At 43.5% G+C, this 16,744-nt stretch overlaps 2 protein-coding genes and 1 pseudogene across 2 annotated transcripts; all 3 read right to left on the bottom strand.

The window, feature by feature from the left end:
- Positions 1 to 913: 913 nt before the first annotated feature.
- Positions 914 to 6,678, bottom strand: LOC114777327 (phosphatidylinositol 4-kinase type 2-beta-like). Its single transcript, XM_028966963.1, is given in 11 exon segments — positions 914 to 994; positions 996 to 1,091; positions 1,215 to 1,278; positions 1,379 to 1,508; positions 2,306 to 2,405; positions 2,639 to 2,703; positions 2,990 to 3,143; positions 3,353 to 3,484; positions 3,632 to 3,832; positions 5,625 to 5,776; positions 6,666 to 6,678. Coding segments are annotated over 11 exon segments (1,188 nt in total).
- A 398-nt stretch (positions 6,679 to 7,076) lies between these two features.
- On the bottom strand, positions 7,077 to 7,579 carry LOC114777326 (phosphatidylinositol 4-kinase type 2-beta pseudogene; annotated as a pseudogene).
- A 616-nt stretch (positions 7,580 to 8,195) lies between these two features.
- LOC114777325 (heparan-alpha-glucosaminide N-acetyltransferase-like) lies at positions 8,196 to 16,190 on the bottom strand. The gene is made up of 18 exons (XM_028966962.1): positions 15,935 to 16,190; positions 15,187 to 15,302; positions 14,948 to 15,084; positions 14,725 to 14,843; positions 14,213 to 14,282; positions 14,061 to 14,130; positions 13,693 to 13,790; positions 13,378 to 13,454; positions 13,255 to 13,285; positions 12,856 to 13,016; positions 11,420 to 11,535; positions 11,181 to 11,302; positions 10,298 to 10,424; positions 10,049 to 10,135; positions 9,095 to 9,172; positions 8,939 to 9,009; positions 8,738 to 8,850; positions 8,196 to 8,624 (listed from the first exon to the last, which is right to left on the bottom strand). The coding sequence occupies exons 1-18, from the start codon at positions 16,089 to 16,091 to the stop codon at positions 8,443 to 8,445; spliced, it is 1,932 nt and encodes a 643-aa protein (XP_028822795.1). The 5' UTR covers positions 16,092 to 16,190; the 3' UTR covers positions 8,196 to 8,442.
- Positions 16,191 to 16,744: the final 554 nt, after the last annotated feature.

The raw sequence follows: 16,744 nt of genomic DNA, 5'->3' as shown, positions 1-16,744 counted from the left end.
TCAAGAACGCAAGTTTAATCCAACCCAATTTTATTTTATTACATGACATCAAATATACATTTCTACTTTTAATTATTGATTATCAACTTTTAAAAAAAATCCAAGATGCATATGCAAGTTCATAAGAAACACCTGGTAACTAATCAGCAGAGTTGGTTGATATTTTTTTATCTCATTGAGCTCATTTTACAGCAGGAGTCACCCACCCTTCTCACCAGCTCGCACACTGTTGCCTGTATTCAAATACGCTTCAATAGACAAATACATTCATTGTAAGAAAACAACCATAAATCAGCTGTGCTCCAGTGCAGTGAAATGTCTGAACTGTAGTCAAAAATGTAAACTTGCAGGTACATTCAAGCAACACCTTTTATTTAATTCAAGTTTTAATTAACTCTTAACTACCATTCATCTAAAAAAAGAAAAAAAGAAAAGAAAGAAAAAAAAAAAAAAATTTGGCAGCTACGAATTTGAGTAACATGGTTGAGGATTATGTCCTTTATCACCCCCCCCCCTGCAAAAAAATTAAAGTTCCCTTTGAGCCCCCGAAATTGGCTGCTGCTAAGCGGTAACAGTGCTATGCAGAGGCAGAAGAGAGAGGGAAAAAAAAAAAAATGGACCCAGATTTCTCACAAAGGTAAGCAAGTCTCTGTAGAATTTGCACTTTCCCCTCCTGTTGTCACAACATGTAACTCCTCTCAGCACCTTCATAACACCTAAATCACACTGCCAGTCCAATCACAGACACTGCCTAACCCCCAGGTCACCTAGTGAAAGTGATCAACAGAAGAAGCCTCCATATTCCTCAGCATAGTTCTCATGAGGGTTACACAGAGCCTACGGGGGTGGTTTACGGGTCCTCAGGACCTGCCACAAAAAGGAATGGTGACTCTCAAAGGACGTGACAAACGATCTACCAAGACGTGAAGAACGGTCTCTTGCAGTGAATGGTTTGGGTGAAGGCGTTGCTCAGCTGCACCACCCGACCCTGGGCCTCCTCCACCGCGGCTACGCTCCACCACCACACGGGGCATCCGCACCAGCTGGATGGGGCTCTTTCCATCCTTCAGGGCCTGAGTCAGGTTGAGTATCTACCGCAGAGGAGGGGAAAAGTTCTTATAATTAACAGAGCAGCGATGCTTCGAGCCCACCGTGGTGATTTCTGGTGAAAACCAATAATAAATAAAACAAAAGGACTTTTGGAGAAGCCTTACCTGTCCCCTCATGACCGACATCTGTTTCTCAAACATGGTTTTGTCAAACCCCTTATCAGTCTGGGGGTTAAAAAGAAAATAAAAAGATGCACTTATTAGAACCGAGCTTTAGTGATTGTGCAAAACACTCGAGTGAATTTTTTTGGGAGCACTGCCTCTACCTTAACATCTCGTACAGGGTCCTCACAGAGGTCTGAACAAAATTCATGTCTGAGAGTCGGGAGAGAACCAGATCTCTGGTCTCCTGTGCGAAGGGCACTTTGGCCTGAGGCAGCCACGCCCAGTGGAAGGGGTCTGAAAACACAGGTTGCAAGGCAACAGTTAGATTTGGGCTGTGAAACTGTGGCCAGTCTCATTTTGCATGTACACTACCAGTGAAAAGCCTGGATGCACCTACTCAATTATGAGTCTAAAATAACACATCTGAGGTTACGTAACAAACAAAAACGTTGACATTTGAGGGTCTCTCCGAAGCAGGAGCTCTTGCTATAATAAGCAGCATTTCACACTCTTGGCTTCTCTGGACCACCTTAAGTTAGACAACATGGAAGGTTTCAAACGGTCCTGAAGGTTTATGCTGAACACTTTCTTATCATTCATTCATGTTGATGAGGATCTCATGAAGCGGCTTTTAAAGATGACCATAGTGAACAAAGCAGCCATGAAGGTAAAAAAGAGGCAAAAAGATTCAAACATGTATTGCTTTTCTTAATATTGAGTGTGACTCCAAATCCGAACCTCCGTGGGTTGATAAATTTGATTTCCATTGATAATTTTTTGTGTGATTTTGTTGCCAGCACATTCAACTAAGTGAAGAACAAAGTATTTAATGAAATATTTCATCCATTCAGATCTAGGAAGTCTTATTTTTGTGTTCCCTTTATTTTTTTGAGCAGTATATATTTTTTTCCTGTTTCAGCCTGATAAATCAGCTTGTTTTTTACACATATTAACCACATATTACACATGTTAACCACAACAGTTGAATGCAATGCAAACTAAACACTGTTAAGTAAGTTCAGTATACAGTTGGAGCAACATGTACTGTACTTTTGCAGAAATAATTGGAATTTCTGTTTTCATGTACTTACATGCTCGCCATTCATCTGGGTGTTTGAATGGGAAGGCCAGGCCATTGTCTATAGCTGCTATCTTGATAGCAGAGTCCTTTGTGGAGGCGCTCTCAGAATCCTAGATAATGGAAGAAAGGAAGGAGAGAAGAAAGAAAAAAAAACAAAAAAAACAACTTTCTTTTACTGAAGGTCAGCAACATGCACTCAAATCAAATATGCAGACTAGAGAGGGTAAGAACTCAATCTAACAGAGTTCTGCAGCTGTTGACCAGTTTAATACCAGTTTAACTGTACCTCAGCTATTACATGGCAAACTGCAAGCTGAGCTCTGATTTGTTGAATGCAGCTCACCTTTTCTGTGGCATCACTGTCTTCTGGGTTCTCGTACTCAATTAACCAGTTATCGTTTCCTCTGTCTAGAGAAGAATAAAAAAATTAAGGAAATTAAGGAAATATCGTACTTTACACCCCACAGTATTACTGTAAGGTTGTCTGCACAAAACAGCATGAGAAGAATACAGTGGGATACGTTCACGAGTGTGACATAGTCGTAGGCACAAGGCCATTTATGTCTTATTTATGTCATCACAGCCTCTTACATTCAGCACATTTCAGGAAATTAGCTAAGCATTAAATTATTTTGGAATGAATTTATTTGCCTATGTGTGGCGCTGTGACTTCAGAAAGAGTAGCGTAGTTTACCCGTATTGCGTATGACGTAATCCAGGACAACCAGCCTTTCAAACTGGGACTGTAGCTGCTTTCTCATGTTCTCCGGGAGCGGGTCAGCCTCAAACTTCCTCAGCCAGAAGTCGGCCTCCCGATAGCCTTCCACAAACAGCTGGAAGGAGCCCACCTATGTGGTGCATAATGCACATAAAAGTTTATAATACCCATAAATGTGTATAATGGGGTACAGAGTCTACACAGGAATTAGACCTGTCAGTAGGCAAATGTATCGTATAAATGCTTACAGTGATGATATGCTTAGATTTAAAAGTAAAAATGATCAACTATATACTTGTGTTTAGGGTGTATGAATTTTCATGTCTCATTAGATGGTACCTTTGGAGGAAGGCCAACACGGTGAAACCTCCGACCAACCTTGGGAACCTTTTCGAGTGCATATTTCTTTCCTCTCGATTTCGCCCGATCAATGGCACTATAATGAAACGTCTCACTGGCTAGATACACAACCTAATTTGACAAATAGCAGAAACACACGACACTAAGCAGTTGAGGAGGCAACAGGAGGAGAATCTGGTTGGGACTCCTCATTAACCCCCAAACCACACACAGCCATGGTTCAGACTACAGAATTGTGTTCCGAAGGACTGCACCTACCTTTGTTTTGGGAACCACTCCTAGACCTAACTTTTGGTCGACGAGCGAGGCAGCAGCCTCGGAGAGGTAGCCCTGATTGGGAATGAGGCAGCCACGGCCGAAGCAGCAGGGGCAGCACACCTTGTGGAAGTATTTGGTCCATTTTGGGTTCAGGTGTCCATATGGCTCCTCTGACTTTGGTTTAAAAACGCCAATAATTTTCTAAAGGGGGAAAAACAAAAAAAAAAAAACAACACTTATATAAAATTTGCAAAGGTACTTCAAGATAGTCTAACATCAGAATGGTGAATGACTTCACAGCCCGTGTCTAATTTAAACACTAAGAACAGAGGGGTTCCCCAAGAACCAGCATTATATCCCCCAGTAGCACACTGGATAAAATGTAACAGTTCATGTACAAGCCAGCATGAGCCACCAATCACGTGTCAGTATGGACCAGTCCCATGTCCTGATATACTGTAACATGCAGATGTTCTATATTGTTAAACACTGTGCTAATATGAAACTGAAAAGTAAATGTTTATTCTGAATGTAGTGATACATTTTTTCTCTCTTTTGAGGAAGAGAGGAAGGAGGAGGGCACGACAACTCAAAGCATGAGGAAATAGTTTCGTGAAGTACACCAGCATAAACACATAAGGAGAATATAGATGACGTGGACAATCCAGTGTGGTCTGAATTTGGGCCCTTTAATCATAACATAATGTCTCATCAAACCAAAACAAAAAAACAGAACCAATATTAAATGAATAAAATAGGTTAGTGTTGGGTAAGTGCAAGACCGAGCTAAGTAAATATTAGCTGGTCAAGTGCAAACAGCGCACCGCTAAACAGATCAGATTGGGAACTACGATTGGCTCCTGATCAAAATGCACGGCGCTCTCCAAACGTCTATTACAGCCATTTGGAGACGGTCCAGGGCCAGTAGCATCGGGAAAACACTCACTCTCATTCTGGTGTGATGGAGGAAATGAAGTGTAGTGTTGGTGCTTTTCACCACTCTGCTCTCTAAACAGCAGATACATCTGCCTGGCCTCTTTCACACATACAACACATACATCACACATACTCTCAAGATTCTACAATTGCTCTACATCAGTTTTCTAAGCTCACATCAGACGAAATCTTTCAGATAATATCTACAGGCAATCCAACTACACCTGTCCACTAGATCCAATCCCATCTGCAATGCTCCAAACCATCTCCCCTGACCTCATCCCTTTCATTTCTTATCATAAACAGCTCAATGTCATCTGGCCATGTACCATCCGCCTTTAAAACAGCCAGGGTTATTCCAATCCTAAAGAAACCCACTGCTGATCCTACAGACATCAACAATTACAGACCAGTTTCCCTCCTCTCATTTCTTTATAAAATCCTTGAGCGCTGTGTCTACAATCAGCTATCACTTCATCTATCACAGAACAACCTCCTGGATCCTAACCAATCTGGCTTCAGAACAGCCCATTCTACTGAGACCGCCCTTCTGGCTGTTACCGAGCAGCTACATGCGGCCAGATCTGAAAAACTATCATCGGTTCTTATTCTCCGTGACATGTCTGCAGCATTTGACACCGTTAACCACAAGATTCTCTTGTCAATCCGGAAGAGGCTTGGAATTTAGGCTCAGCATGGCTCTTCTCCGTCTTGGCCTCTCGGTGGAGAAATGAACTTCCCCTCGAGGTCAGAACAGCTCAGTCACTGAGCACCTTCAAACGGCAGCTCAAGACCTTCCTCTTTAGAGAATATTTAGATTAACTTGTATGAACGTATGTATAGAAACTACAACAGAGTGAATAAAAAGATTGTATTGATAGTTGGGGTCCTAGTGAACCAGAAACAATCACTTCATCGATGGTAACATGGAAGCAAGTCACTCTGCCAAATGCCTTTAAATGTAAATGTACATACAAAAGTCCACAAAACATGCAAAAATAATGCTGACAGCGAACCTTTCAGTATTTTCACCAGATCAGGCCGCTCGATCACTCACCCCTTTGGGATCCTTGACAAAGTAACTCCCGCTGGATCCCTGGGAGATCCTTTCAGGGAAGACGCCACTCTCAATGGCCTCCTCGGCCCGTCGGATAATCTCAGCAAAAGTGGGATCCTCAGGGAAATGGTTGAAGTCGACGCTGCTGTTTCCTGCCACAGGAGAAACTTTTTAAAGATGTGGTACTAACAAAGGCGTGAAGGTATTTCATTGGAATTATTATGCGTAACTGGAATAATTTGAATTATATGCAATCCAAAAAAATATATTATTATTGCTGTTAAGACATTATTTTATAAAGTAGATAAATGCCTGGGTCTCAGCACAACAGTCACACATACATACACACACACACACACACATAGTGATCACACAAGTGCAAAATATGCAAAAGACTTGCAAAACCATGGTGACGTCTAGGCCCCAATCCAATTCAATCGCCCGCCCGCCGCTGTGGCTCAGTTTTTCTGCTGACTGATCACCGTATGTCTCCAATTAGGAGACGAAATGATAACAATACAAAACATTGGCGGATGAACGAAACGTGGGCATGAGAGAGAGAGAGAGAGAGAGAGAGAGAGCGGGCGAGCGGGACGTAAACAAGACAGGAGCTTCGAAAGTGCTGGAGCATAAATAAGTTAAGAAATAACCAACAGCCGGCGTAATTAGTCTCAGCCAGGGAGACGTGTGCAAATGAGACATCACTTTCTCTCTCTCTCTCTCTCTCTCTCACACACACACTCCTCAGCTGGCCAGTCTAGCCTGGCTCTCCTGCAAGCTGCACTCGCTCCATTAAGTAATCAGGGCTGTTCGGATGAGAATTAAATATTCAACAGCAGGCTTCCGGCCAAAGCCACTCCACCGGACGGGGGAAAGCAAACGTGTCGACGCGCAGCAGGTGTGTGGCGATAACCCCTCGATAGGCTACGCCGGTAACAGTGACCTTTGAACCACTGCTATTCAACAGCATCCCTGAGATAATCTAGAGGACTTTTGGACCGACGAAACAGAGCCTTGGTGCGGTCACCGGTCCCGTTGAACCTTGCGCTGACATTTAGCCGGAGGTCAGGTCCTTGTTCACACGTGTTATGTAAATACTGCTGCGTTGCTGGATCCGCTGTATAGAAAAAGTCGTCCTTTGGAGAACAATACATCCACTCCTCATGCGTTACTAATAATGGATTCTGATTTTCACGCAATCGTGGCCCAGATGTTCCTTTAAAGCCCCGCGGGGGCAGCCATCCTTCTGCAGGGCAACGCGACGACATGCGATCCACGTTTCCATGGAAACGACTGCGTCGTCGCGGGTTCTCTTTTTATAAACTCTCCGAACATCATAGTTTTAAAAATCCCGGCATTACGTAGTCCGTATTCCAAATGTACGTGCCGCAATTAGCCGCGTTAACGAGCTAGTTCGCCCAAATGCAAAAGAAGCGATGACATCACCTGTTTGACCGACACGATTTCACGATTCCGCCCCAAAAGCAGCTTCACGTGTCCGGCCAACCATTACACAAAACGCGACAAAAACGAACACCGACAGAAGTATTTCATCCGTGGAACCGAGCATTTTCACCTGGCGACGCTAAATTTTCTTTGTCCGACGACGAGCTGTGCCGGTGGCGCCTCGGCCGCCGGTCTTTACCCCCGCGCGGTGACAGATTTCCGGCAGCGCCGGGCAACAGGAGCGCATCCTCCCCCGAGCCCTCCGCCTCCAGCTCGGTCAGGACGCTTTCGCACGAGTCCGAGATCCGCACCGCGCCGCCCGGGTTCAGGGACAGCGTGAGCGTGGTGGCGGCCCGGTTCCGGTCGAGCAGGACGGGCGGGGAAAAGTTGGTCCCGGCGCTGCCCAGGTCCGCTTCGCTCTCGCCGGGATCACATTCTGCCATCATCGCGGCGGGACTGTCGGGAGGCTCCTCCGGTTCTGGCGCTCCGCGGCCCTGTTCAGCGCCCATCTTCCGCCGCGGGGAGGATTTTGAACCGCTCAACAGCGAGTGCGCGGCTTCACCGCGTCCATGTCCACATCATCTGTCACTTCAGCCCAGCTTCTTCCTCCTCGTACCGCGCATGCGCGCCTCGCCGCCATGGAGGACGCGGATTTAAAGGCACCGTCACCTCCACCTGCGCGGCCCCGCCCACGTCATCCAAACACGCGCATGCGCAAACGATTCTTGCTATTTATTTTTTCAAATCAACAAAGATAAATCATATGAAAGTACAAAACATTTTGAAAGGCGTGCCTTTGTATAAAAAGTAACGATATTTAGAATGCTTTAAAAATTAACCAAGAGAAGTACTTTATTCCAACATTTTGTATAAATGCAAACTATACAAACCAAAATGCATTATTACTTCTCTATTCTGTAATTCATTCTTTCTGCACATGATACATTGAAATAAAAAAAGGATCAATTTTATAATAATAAAAAAAAATGTTTCTTCACTGGTTAAAGATTTTTAAAAAGATTCTTGAGTTTGAGTTTAAGAACAACAGAAAGAAATAGAGAGTGCAACTGACCTGAAACAGCATGTAACAGAAATAAGGTCTCTATCGAATCTATCAACAATTTGTGAAAAGAAGCATGTGTGATGCTTTAGAGTCCCAGTCCCAACACATACAGATCCAGTACAGTAAATTGAGACATTTTGAAGCAGGTTTTGGCATCATGGAATCACTCATAACAGTGTACATGAAGACAGCTTGTCATACTGTGGAGCCCTGACTGTGATCCACAGTACAGTGTTCTGAATGGGCATTTCACTTCCCTTGAACCAGGGTCTGCTCACCCTGACGGTATCTCCCAAATCACATAGCAATTCATATCTTCCAAAATATCTTGTTCTTGTACAGCACAAAGGAGATAAAGACCCACACACATGTGGCCACTAGATTCTGGGTCAGATGCTCCGCATGAGATTGGCTGTTGGACATCCGCCAGCGGAATGGGAAATATTCCTCAAACACCTCATGTCCCACATAGACCAAGATGGAGTTCATACCTGAAAAGGAATAATATTTTAAATGGAAGAAAAAGGGAAAATGAATCAAAATAAATAAATACATTAGCAAAATGATGCATTAAGATTACTATCCGCTTATTAAAATGTGTCACCTGGGTAAAAAAAAGGAGCTCCTGACCACCATTTATTCACATCCACTAAGTAGTACAACACCACCAACAAAATAAAGGCAAAGCTGCTAAGTGTAGTGACATAGGACAGGGACCTGCAAACATAACCACAAGGATGTAAATAAATAAGTGTGTAAAGCTACAAGAAATATATTTCAAGGCTAAAGGGAAATTATTTATCACCATAAGTTCTTGTTGATGGGAATAAAGCCATGGTCTTTTGAGCACTTTGTCAAAACTGCAGATATCATGCCCTGTGAACAGAAACAGGCTTTGAGTGGTATGTAGCACTAAAATATCATATGTGTGTTAGAATGTTGTAATTGAATGCCATCTTACCAAAACAACCCCCCATATGAGAAACCTTGCCATTATTTTTGAGTGGAGGTCTTTGTAGTGAAGAAGAATTTTCCCTGCCTGAAAGCATAACGCATCAAACACAAGCACATATATGAGATCAAGTGTACAGTAGAGGCCAAAAGTTTGGACACACCTTCTCATTCAATGTGTTTTCTTTATTTTCATGACCATTTACATTGGCCATGACATCAAAACTATGAATGAACACATGTGGAGTTATGTACTTAACAAAAAGTGGAGACCTGACCTCCACAGTCACCGGACCTGAACCCAGTCGAGATGGTTTGGGGTGAGCTGGACTGCAGAGTGAAGGCAAAGGGGCCAACAAGTGCTAAACACCTCTGGGAACTCCTTCAAGACTGTTTCTTGACCTCATGAAGCGCATCGAGAGAATGCCAAGAGTGTTCAAAGCAGTTATCAGAGCAAAGGGCGGCTATTTTAAAAGGGCGGCTATTTTGAAGAAACTAGAATATAAAACATGTTTTCAGTTATTTCACCTTTTTTGTTAAGTACATAACTCCACATGTGTTCATTCATAGTTTTGATGCCTTCAGTGAGAATCTACCAACGTAAATGGTCATGAAAATAATGAAAACACATTGAATGAGAAGGTGTGTCCAAACTTTTGGCCTCTACTGTACATACAGTAAAAGCAAAATATTAACATGAACTAATAAATAAAAGTAAAACTAGACTTGTCTAAAAGTTTTCATAACAAAGAAATAATTTACACAATAGCTACATTATAGGCTGGTACAGGCTTATAAAAATAATGGAAAAAGCCTTAAAAAAAAAATCAACACGCCTGTTTATTCTCACACCATTCATACTAAAACCCAGGTCATACAGTAAAAAGATGTCTGCAGTTTAAAAACAACAGGATTAACCCAGGAGAACTAAATAAAGGAGGAGAGAAACCAGAGATTTTCTGACCTGAAGGCCCAGAAACGCCATCAAAATGGAATTAATGCTGCCCAAAACCCCCTCTGGATCATATGGGATTGTAGACTGATAAACCACCTGCGGAGGAGAATACAAATGCACACACACCTCAGTGTTATGAACAGCAGCTCTCTGCTGGGAAATGTCACTGCCGATTAACAAACATGAGCTGTGAATTGAAAAGTTGACCACGGGAATTCTGGTCATGTCAGAGGGGTTAAGTGTTGTCGGTTTGCTTACCCGTGATGATGGTGTTTGATAGATATGGTTCTCTCCCAACAGCCAACGGTCAATGAAACCGGCTGCTCCCCCAGTGCAGTTCGGGTACTTGCCAAAGTCACCAATCCCCCCAGGGCCCAAATAACCACTATACAGACAGACAATGATGAACATTCAGATAAACAGATAACAGGGCACAATATAGCTGCAGGTTTTTTAAGGTAATTGTTGCTGCCTAAAATGCATAAATTCACAAGGATGAATTTGCATGAATTATCACAGACACAAAAATGCATCACAACTGCACAGTGATTAGTAATGATTTAGCTATTTCATTATGTCAGACTTTTATCATATTCCCTGTTACTGACATATTGAGCACAGCCCATAAAGTTCATATGAACGTCTTGAAGAAAAAAGCACTAGCTTCAGAGCGACCCAGAAAGATAAAAGTCATTTCCTCTCAGAAAGTGAGGAGACAACATTGCATGTTAGAATCACAATTTGCATCACTCCTTAAGATTCAAATATATTCATTTGTTTGCAGAGGGGGACAATTAGTCGGGAAGTCTTGTGGCTAATGCATGCAAGGCTCAAAGCACAACACAAATAGGAGCAGTGGTAGAGACAGGAAAACATAACTGGATATTTTCATATGTGTCCTACTTATAAAGCAAACTTTTGTTAAGGCAGCTCATTATATATGTGCAAGCTTTGGCTGGATCAAACTATTAATGTCATGTTTTTCATGCTCTAACTACAGAATGAAGACATTCCTGTCACATTTCCTTTGTTGTACAAATTGGCACAGTCTGTAGCTGAGCACTGTGTTTCCCGGAGCTGCCAATAGAGTTCAACTGAAATCAATAGTATGTCTGTCTGTTCATGTTCAACATTAACTTACCTTGGACAATCAGGGACGGGGAGCAGGAATGTCAGACATAGCCAGACGATTTCTAAAGTGATAACGCACAGCCAGGCCGGCCAGTATAAGAGGAAATCACTGGCTTTATACCACCAAACATCCTGGGAGCAAAATAAGGAACGTTAAAATTTGTCATTTAAGTGGTGAACATTATAGATAATGACATTTGATGGGTGTGGTGTGTGTGTGTGTGTGTGGTGTGTGTAAGATGAGCTCACTGTTTGTATGTTATCCAGTTTATCCCGGGCTACAAGGACATCCAAAGAAGCAACAACCAGGTAGGTGAATGCCAGTCTCTGCAGCACCCCAGGGATACGCAAGGAGACCCATGACACTACATGGGAACACATGTCATCGATTTATAGGTGATAGATTATAAATAGGTAGAGAGATACAGTGGGGCAAAAAAGTATTTGGCAGCCACCAATTGTGCAAGATGTCTCGGTTAAAAAGATCAGAGGTCTGAAATTTTAATCATAGATAAAAAAAAACAAACAGGAAATTACATTGTACAGACCTTACAGACCTTTTACTTCTTCTTAAAGAAGTTCTTCTTTTCTTCACTCATTATCTGTATTATTGGCGCCTGTTTGAACTTGTTATCTGTCACCTGACCACACCTTCAAACAGTCAGACTCCAACCTCCACCATAGCCAAGGCCAGAGAGCTGTCTAAGGACACCAGGGACAAGATTGTATACATGCACTAGGATGAGCCAATCTACATTAAGTGAAGTGATTGACATCTGCTTTAACCCATCACCCTTAGTAAGCAGTAGGCAGCCATGAAAGGTACTTGGGGAGCACTCAGTGGCACCTTGGCAGCTCGGGTTTCAAACTGGCACACTTCTGATTACGGGACCGTTTATTTACTTGCAGGGTCAAACGCTGCCCTGGCAAGCTGTTTGGTGAGAGATCAACTATTGGAGAAATTATTCGCAATAGGATCCTGACAATCTCCCTCGACCTGGGGCTCCATGCAAGATTAGTTACTATTAGTAACACACTATGTTGTCATGAACTAAAATCCTTCATCGTTCAAAAGGAGCCCCTGCTTAAACCAGCACATGTCCAGGCCCGTCTGAAGTTTGCCAGAGACCATCTGGATAATACAGAGGAGGATTGGGAGAGTGCCTAGTGGTCAGATAAGACCAAAGTAGAACTCATGTCTGGAGAGGGAAGAATGCTAATTTGCATCTTAAGTACACCATACCCACTGCAAAGCGGGGGAAGCTGGGTGCAATAGGTTTTGGGGCTGCTTTTCTGCAAAGGGGACAGGAAGACTGATCCATATTAAGGAAAGGATGAATGAAGCCATGTATCGGGAGATTTTGGGCAAAAACCTCCCTCCTTGTAAAAAGCATTACAAGGCTCTGGAGTAGCATAGCCTTCTGCTACTCAAAGTTGAAGTGTACCTCTGATGAAATTTACAAACCTCTCTCATCTTTTTAAGTGAGAGAATTTGCACAATCGGTGGCTGACAAATACTTTTTTGCTCCACTGTATGTAGCTCAAGTTCAAGAAAGCATGAAATCTTTCTAGTCACAGTTTAAGACATTTCAAGTACTCAAACACATTTTGAACTAAGGATCTCCAAAATCTCTGCATACAGGGTGAACTGGGGTAATGAGATCTGATGATGTGAATCTACTCACATGGTCCCTGGCAATAGTTGGGGTTGATGAGAATGACCCCAATGAGGAAAAGTTGCACACTCCTCCACACAACTTTCTTTAGTAAGTGAGACCTCCGGACACCCCTTCTCAATGCCCCGTTAATTGAGATAGCAATGGATGTGCCCATAATGAAGACAAACCTGTTGAGAAACTGATTTCCTCTATCAAAATATCAAAAATGTTCCAAAGCAATTTTTTCATTGAATAGAACCACCCATATATTGTCAATTTTATATGATAGTATCCTTGGACATACAAGCTGTCCCTAGACTGTCCCATTGTCCTAAGCTTTCTTAGGATAAATATGCCATATCTGGACATGACAATTAATACAGCACCTTAAAAAGCAGGATGTAGTACACATCACATCTTACTCACCATGGAAACACCAAATCTGCTATAGTGAGCCCTATAATGGGGACAAAAGAGAATGATAAATAAGCAACAATTAAAAACGAAGTGAAATAAAAACCGTATTGGTCTTCAGTGAGAGAATCTCACCATTCCAGCTTTCATGCCTAAAGAACCAGTACCTTCCACCTCCATAGTTCACAAATACCATTATGATTAGGGCAATCCTGGAGAAAAACAAGGACATCTTCCACAGTTAATGACAAATTAATACAAAATAGCATTTCAAGAGTGACTTTCATGCATTTCAGTGCACAAGATTATTTTTATTTTCGTCAACTGTTTCCTATGAATCATCACATGACTTCACATGGCATCTGGCAGTCTGCCACACATTATATCCACTACAGTATTTCCTGTTTAATTTGGAGTCCTAGCAAGTAAAAGTAAAAGACGTGGACACACCCTCGGAAAGTGTCCAGTGACCTGAGCCTTCGCCCAGAGGTGGCAGGTACAGCAGTCTCCACAGATGGCTCCACTGCCCGATTGGGTGGTCCAAGTTCCTGCAAAGGCAAGTGTGTCATTGTAGTCAGAGTGAACAACTGCTCTGTGGGGGGGATAAAACTGACGATCAAATCACAGAATGAAAAGGCAGCACTGATCAATCAGAACCCAACAGTGCCAAGATAATAATCACAGAGACACGCAGCACTTAGCTTTAAATGATGAGGTAATGATAGATCCTGCCAACCAGCTGCTCAACTGGCCTTTAACAGACATGATCATCAGTTTGAACCAATATTTATACCCGGCTTAGATCTTAAAACACTCACTGAATTGATCAGCCTTTCTGTCTCCATTGCGTTGCCCCAACGTACCAGTACACTTTTCACTGCCTCCAGGCTGGAAAAAGATAATGTCATTTCTTTCACAAAAAAAAAAAAAAAAGCATTTTGAGAGTGGTTAAAAAATATGTAAATCTTACCCCATGACCGTGTATCCAATTGCAATCAAGACCGACAGGACAATGAAGCAAAGGAACGCGAAGAAAATAGCTGCAAATGGATAAAGCAAGATATGTAGTCAGTAATTTAGGCCACATTTCTAACACATGTAAAATTTTTGCATGCATATGTACAGAATAATCTACAACGTTTCGTGTGATTTTAAAGGATTTTGACACAAATGTGGAGTCAAAGAACCACCCGACACAAAGTCATTGAAATCCTATAATGCACACATGGTCGTGGATTATCCTGCTTAAACGGTGGTCACTCGGATAAACAGTAATTCATAGCAGCACTATAGTATTTCATACTATGACGTTTTCTATGAACGTTTTGATCATGTGTTGAATTTAATAATGTTGCTAAATTGGTACATGGTGCAGTACATTCAAATCATGGTGTAAAGATCTTCTAGGGTCAGTTGGTGCCTAGTCCTAGACTAAAAATTTTCAATCCATGAAATTTTTATGCGGAAAAAAAAAAAACTCACGTAGGTAACTGTTGACGGGTTCTGTGTCCGTAACTAAGGAGCAGTTAACCTGCGAGGAGTCGTTCAAGTTCTTTACCCACACGGAGTAGTTCCCCTGCTCTCCGAAATGATACTGAAACCTTCAGGACGAAACAAAGAAGGAGCTAAAACCTACGGTAGGAAAGTAAACTTTGGACAGCCAGCATGTCACTTGGTGACATCGTGCTAGAAACCCGCTGCTCACCTGCAGAGCTCCAGGTTTACGAGGGTGCTGTTCAGCTGAAGGGTGACGGGGAACTGCGTGCCCACGGTTAAGTCCACTTTGCCGGGCACCCCGGGCTCGGCACCGGCTGGCACTACACCCAACTGCTGGTACATGCACTGAAATTCACAAGGTCGGTAAGCTTACAGAGGCCATCACAGCAACACACCAACACGGCGCACCATTTAATACCAGATCATTTACGAGAGCAGATCAGCTACCTGATAGCAGTGATCTGAGAGAAAGGAGACCATCATCTCGCTCTGCAGCTCATTGTGGACAGTCAGGGTGGCCTCGTCCATCTTGAGCGCCGGCGACTTGCGGTGGGGGCGAGAGGCTGAAACGCAGCAGACCCACACCCGATAAACTACACAACGCGTGGAAGACTGTCCAAGTCCACACAGGAGAAGGCCACTTCTTCGCCACACCCTGCCTCCGAGAGTGGTTGAGTCTCTACTGGGTCTGGACACCTCACTGTGCCCAGAGACGGAGTGAAAGTGATAGTCAGCTGCTCTGCTTGCTCCAGGCACCGTGTGGAGGAGGAGGAGGAAGAGGAGGCTCTCTCTCTCTCTCTCTCTCTCTCTCTCCCTCCCTCTCCCCCCCTCCATACGCCCAAGTCACATGCTGCTTAACCCGGCCGGCCGGGACGGGTCATGAGGGGCTCCGGTGAATAAAACCGGCCTTTGTGCCGCTTGCAAAGGGAGGGAAATTCGAAAGGTGCGCGCATGGTGATGGACCAGCAGTCAAAGGGCTGCTACACGTCACGTCCATCAAGACGTAATCTGATCAAAAAGCGATTCGGCACAGCGAGTAGCAAGAACCCCAAATATGCCAAATGCATATTATTTACATTTACAAAAAACACGTGCATGCTTTATTTGCGTGATGATCGGAAGTGGTATACATGTACATGCTGCGTGGCGATGGGCGACGGGACCGCCGCATCTCACCAGGTCACCGGCTACTTACAGGGAAGTTTAGCAGAAAGCGGCGCCACGAGGACGGCTAACACCAACGCGAGCGCCGCCGAAAGGAACCGGGCCATTTCAGCCGCCGTCCGCCCTTCCCTCGGCCTCTCCGCCCTGCTTTCTCGGTGCCTTCTCCTCCGCGTTTCCCCCCTTCCCATAACAAAGCACTTCCGATTCCACGCCTGACGACTCGGCTGCTCTCAGTGCAGGAGCAAAGGTCCAAAGTGCGAATGCAGTGTTTGCCATAAAGGCAGAGTATCCACATACGCCGCTGTGACATTATGAAGGCCGAAGCGGGTTTTTGGGGGGTGAAATACATGTTTTTAATGACATTTACTAGCGGGGTTTTTCGTCAGGCTCTGTTTGGACCCCGCGGGCCTCCGTAGCGGACACGTGGAACGGGGCAAATGGCGAAGAACTGAGATTTGTTGCCCTGTAGAACGATCACTCACAACAGACGGAGATTCCTGTTTGGCTTCTACCTCGCTGTAAAGCACACATCTCTTTCAGTACATTTCGGCAGACATTTCTGTTCCATACTTCGTTTAGTAGTAACTCATTTTGTCGTTTGTTTTTGCAAATGTATTCGTATGTATATGCATTCAATAACTGTGAAATAACTCCACTTTGAGTTGTTATCTGAAGAAATAAATCAGAAGGAACGTGCGGGAGACACGAATTGGTCATTTTTTAAATTGTCCACCAGGGTGCACACGTGCTTTGCATTTAATGTTCACAAATACGTAATTTGCAGCTGATCTCAGACTAATAGAATTGTTAGATCGGCCCCAATATAATAAAGAAGAAGAAA

The sequence above is a fragment of the Denticeps clupeoides genome, unplaced genomic scaffold, assembly GCF_900700375.1.
Source record: "Denticeps clupeoides unplaced genomic scaffold, fDenClu1.1, whole genome shotgun sequence".
NCBI lineage: Eukaryota > Metazoa > Chordata > Actinopteri > Clupeiformes > Denticipitidae > Denticeps > Denticeps clupeoides.
This window is presented reverse-complemented; position numbering and strand designations above follow the sequence as displayed.

Coding starts and splice junctions, on each gene's coding strand:
- LOC114777325 (XM_028966962.1), bottom strand. CDS start 16,091: ATGGGAAGGGGGGAAACGCGGAGGAGAAGGCACCGAGAAAGCAGGGCG. Junction 14,844..14,947: donor GTAAACCTGGAGCTCTGCAG/GTGAGCAGCGGG, acceptor TTCGTCCTGAAG/GTTTCAGTATCATTTCGGAG. Junction 11,303..11,419: donor AACTGGATAACATACAAACA/GTGAGCTCATCT, acceptor TTTTGCTCCCAG/GATGTTTGGTGGTATAAAGC.